The 4,963-nt window shown below is 43.2% G+C and overlaps 1 protein-coding gene across 1 annotated transcript in view; it reads right to left on the bottom strand.

The window, feature by feature from the left end:
• Positions 1-2: 2 nt before the first annotated feature.
• LOC117953949 (neoverrucotoxin subunit alpha-like) overlaps positions 3-4,963 on the bottom strand; it is a gene marked incomplete at its 3' end in the record, with an annotated part of 7,025 nt that continues 2,064 nt past the window's right edge. Inside the window, exon 2 of the mRNA XM_034887364.1 lies at positions 3-1,870. Within this exon, the coding sequence (XP_034743255.1) occupies positions 3-1,870 (1,868 nt within the window). The remainder of the gene's footprint in view (positions 1,871-4,963) is intronic.

The raw sequence follows: 4,963 nt of genomic DNA on the forward strand, positions 1-4,963 counted from the left end.
TCGTTCCATTGGAGATCTTCCTCTTTCATCCCATTGTCTGTTTTGGCGTACTCCATGATGTAGCTCAAAATGTGGACATCTTGTCCAAGTCCAGCAGGTTTCTCCCAGCTAACTGAGATCTCTCTTGAGTTTGGTTTGACTCTGGGTTTTCCAGGAGGGCTGCAAGGTAAAGTTTTAGTGGAACCAGGGACTTCACTGGCCGGGCCAACACCTACTGAGGTCACTGCTCTACATCTGAACATATACTCTGTGTTAGGACTCAGGTCGTTCACTGTGACTTCTTCAGCTTTTGATGATGTCTTCTGTTTCCATCCATCCTCTCCACTGACACAGTACTCCACAGAGTAGGAGGTGATGTCCTCTGCTCCAAATCTGGGTGGAGAGATCTTCAGCGTCACACTGTTGTGGTTTATATCACTTACTGCCACTGTTTCAGGCGTTGATGGTGGCTCAAAGTTCTCAATGACAGAAAAGCCATCTTTATAAAGGTAGATGCTTGAACCTTTGTGTGTCTCATTTGTTGAACCTACTGTCAGGAACTTAATGGTCTTGTTCTCCTTGTTGGCCTCTGCAAAGTCACTGAAGAGCTTTGCTTTATGCCTCATTTCCTTTGCAACTTCTCTTGAGGCGTACCATTGTTTGTTCTCTTCATCTTGGGTATGTGTATCCTGAGGGTCGTCGGTTTGTTTTAGGTAGTTTGATAAAGCTGAGAGGTACGGTTCATCACTTCCTAGTGAGGTGAAGACAAAGCACACAGCATGTTTAGCATTGAGACTTTCTTTGTACACGTCTGTTTGAGATGAGACGATCTTGGTGTTTTTCATCACGTTGGTGAAAGTTAGTAAGGTGCAGATTTCTCTCTCTTTACAGTCCATCCACTCATGCAGGTTTTTGCTGTTGAAAGGAGAAGAATGTCTCTTCTTCAGGATCTCTGCGAGCCCAGCCTCCTCTTCTCCTCCTCCTCGGATTGATGGAAGTTTCTTTGCCAAGGTTTGTTGGAAATCCAGCTTGAACTCACAGGACATTTCTCTAAATGTTTTAATCTTGTTGCCAATCTGTGGGAACTGCTGTGCAGTGGTGGTCCTCAGTGCATCATTGCACCTCATTTCCAGCTCACTGAAGTCCTCCAGGACACTCTGTGATTCTTGAACTAATCTTATACTTATCTGACGGACAAGTTTGGCAGCATTAGAATCTAAACTTGTCAGGGGCAACAGCCAGACCTTCATTGGTACCGCGTTTTCTCCGTTGGCTCCCAACAATTTTGGGAGGCTTTGGTAGACTTCTACTGCATCCTGAAAGGATGTAGGAGATTTCTGAAGGGAAAAGTCTCCAAAGAATCTGCAGGAGAATTTGTCAACCTTTTCTATTTCCTTGTCTTCCATTGTCAGCGAACCTTCACCCTCAATCGCAAAGCAGGGAATCTTCTTGATCATCACCTTCAAGTTGCCCTGAATGTCTTGATGATCTTCCTTGTCAGAGACATCACGGTCAAAGACAAAGAAGGCTTGTGCCCCATAAAGAATAGCTGTGACTACATGTGTTGCTAACCCTTGATCAAAGACATACGGATGTTTCACTTTGTCTCTTCCAAGATGATCCATCGACAGTTCCTGGAACTTTGTGGTAGCTTTGTAGTTCAGAGTTACTCTGGCTTGATTTTTGGAAGTCTTACTGTCATTCAGGTACTTGGCCGATCCCCCAACCTCTACCAGTCCACCTAAAAAACTTGCCTTCAGCGATGCTTCAACATTTAGTGCTGAAGATTTATCTGCAAATGATTCAGATGCAACTATCTCAAAATCATTGTAGTTTTGCGGACTCTCTCCAATATGACTCATCAGGTCACCACGGTCCCACAGGGTCAATCCTGCAAAAAAACAAAAAATCAAGTTAAGCTTTCAGAACCGGCCAGATAGAAGAACGGGTTGTTAGGTCCTAAAAGACAGATACAAACTAAATTTATTTTGGAAGTCTCAGCATCTTCATCATACTTGGAAACTGTCTAACAATGTTTGTTCAGTGACATAAGTCCTCTAAGAGCACGTATGAACAGAGGTGGGTAGAGTAGCCAAAAATGTTACTAAAAGTACTGTTACTTCAGAATAATTTGACTCTAGTAAAAGTAAAAGTAGTCATCCAAATAATTACTTGAGTCAGAGTAAAAAAGTGCTTGATGAAAAAACTACTCAAGTAGTGAGTAACTTTTGAGTAACGTCTGATTTATTTCTTAACACAAGCATCAGACAGAGAAAAATACAAAATAATCATCTTTAGGCAAATTATAGTTCATCCAATCAATAGAATAAAGTAAAATTCATTTATTAATTACAAAATAGCTTAAGTAAGAGACTTAAACATCAAATTTGGATGGATACTATATATATATATATATATACGTTTTGGAAATGTTCAAACATGTGTAAAAGACAAACATTTGCCTATACACAGCAAAAACCAACATGACAGCTACATGTTTTCTCAGGAGATGTTGAGTTTTTGAACGCTCACATGTCCGTTTGTTTTGGTCGACACAGAAGGCGCAGCATAATGTAGCTGCTGTTTCGCACTTTTATTAAAAGGTAAACATGCATTCACTATGAGGTCGGGGGGGGGGGGGGGGGGGGGGGGGGGGGGGGGGGGGGGGGGGGGGGTCCTCCTCCGCTGTGCATTGCCGACGGTTGATTCATGACATCTTTGTTTTGCTACGACTGTAAAGCTAACACGTTCCGCCGCTGAGATTGAGTATGGTCGCTTGACGAGACTGCACAACGGTGTTTAATTGGTGGAACACAGTCACGTGGCAGAGCCTTTAGCGGAAGTCTCCCTCTCTCTGTCAAAAGAAAACATTAAAATGAGACGTACGCAGGGGGGATAAAACCAATGACTCGTAGAATACCACAAAGGTAAAAAGAAAAGTAACAAGCTCATTGTAGCCTAATGTAGCGGAGTAAGAGTACTGTTTCTTCTTCACAAATCTACTCAAGTAAAAGTAAAAGTATAGTGATTTAAAACTACTCCTAGAAGTATTATTTTTTCAAAAACTTACTCAAGTTAATGTAACGGAGTAAATGTAACTCGTTACTACCCACCTCTGCGTCTGACAACACTTTGAGGTTGAAATTGATTTGTGTATTTATTGTTTACTCATATGAATGTTTTATATGTTTATGTTAAAGCAACACTAAAAAACTTGTCCCGTTTCAGTACCTCTACAGGTTGTCTCATTGGAACTACAACTCGGGTAATGTGAGCTGTAGTTCCAATGAGACAACCTGTAGGGGGACTGCAGCGTGAGTTGTAGTTCCAATAAGACAACCTGTAGGGGGACCGTAGCGGGAAAAAGTTCTCTAGTGTTACTTTAATGTATGCACCAACCACCAAGCAAATTCCTTGTGTTACTTGACAATGAATCCCTTTCTGATTCTGATAAGAAAGAGAGCCCTTCATGCTTTGTAGAGAAAAGAGGGGGATCAAGTTTATCATTTGTGTTCTTGAACCCGGCAGTGTGGTGCAGATCGCAGTCAAGTGTGTGGATACAGGCTCAGTGGGAGTTCTTTCTTAGGTAGAAAGAAGTTTGAAATTGTTTGCAAAAAGACCCATGACTTCTCCAGAATATCCAGGACATTATGTCAGTAATCCTAAAGATGTGTGTGATGTGTTACCGCCTGGCTCAAAGCCGGCAACAAAAAGGGAGGTCTCACACAGATAATGTAACCAAAAAGTAATTTATTCAACAAAATATCCTAATAACATAACTTAACCCCACATAAAGGTAACAGTTGGGTGTGTAAGTACAGAAGACATCAGTATTGTTTGCCATGCATGGATGAGTGAATGAATGAAGGGAAGTGTGTTGTAAGGTGCAACAAACTAAACAAAGAACAAAATGGTGGATGCTTCAGTAGGACCAGCTGAGAGAGAGTGAGACTCCCACAAGGGCCGAGGCCTTTATGCCTCTGTAGGCCACGCCCACCTGGCCAGGTACAGACCACCCTCCCAACTCACCTCCCCGCCCACTCTCAGCACCTGAAAACCAAAAGGAGCAGACATGACAGGCCGGCAGATTGGAAGGGCCGTCACACCCTCTCCCTTAAGAGTGTCCTCACACTCCCAACAAAATCCCAACCCCCACAAGCACCATCAAAAACTAAAACAAACCAAAAAGATGAGGCAAATGAAGAATCAACTCCAACGTCACTTGAACCGCCACAGCTCTGGACATGGCATGCGCCACGGTATTGTCAGATCCTTTGACATGTCGGATGTCTAAATGAAACGGTGGGAGGAACACCAACGCATAAGTCGCTGATTCGGATTCCTGGAGTGAATGGGGAAAAGTCAGAGGATTATGCAGCAGAACATGACAGGCCGGTAGATTGGGAGGGGCCGTCACAAATGCTTTAATGATGAAACAGAATACTTTATTGATCCCCTGAGGGAAATTATGATGACGCAGTATTGACTGCGTCACTGCAGAATATTTCTAAAGAATGACTTGAGGAAATGAGTTTGCCGACCAACGTGTGTTACGTCAACCTGCTCTCTCGCTTGGCCATTGGCTCTCAGGGACACATACTGACGCAAAGTCTGACACGTGGGACTTCTGTGATTGGATGAAGACTTTGTGGAAAAGTTGATTGTGGTGATTGGTCAAAATTGCGAGTCGCGCTGAATTCATGGTGATCATGATGATCGCAAAATCCTGGAGAGACTGAATTACCTCCCGGTGCAGTAAATGATCACATACAGAACAACTAATCTGGATTGCAGTAATAAACGAGCTAAACTGATCAAGAGATCGTTGGTAAAAAACGTTTTTGAATGTAACTCCAGTTAAGAATCCTTACCAGGGATGAGTGAGTCTTTGCGGCAGTCGTACAACATCCCGAGGCCAAAAGGCCGGCCGAGTGCCGCCACCTCCATCGTCATGCTCGCTTTAGAGTCCATCGCTCAGCCTGGA

Source organism: Etheostoma cragini, chromosome 12, assembly GCF_013103735.1.
Source record: "Etheostoma cragini isolate CJK2018 chromosome 12, CSU_Ecrag_1.0, whole genome shotgun sequence".
Taxonomy (NCBI): Eukaryota; Metazoa; Chordata; class Actinopteri; order Perciformes; family Percidae; genus Etheostoma; species Etheostoma cragini.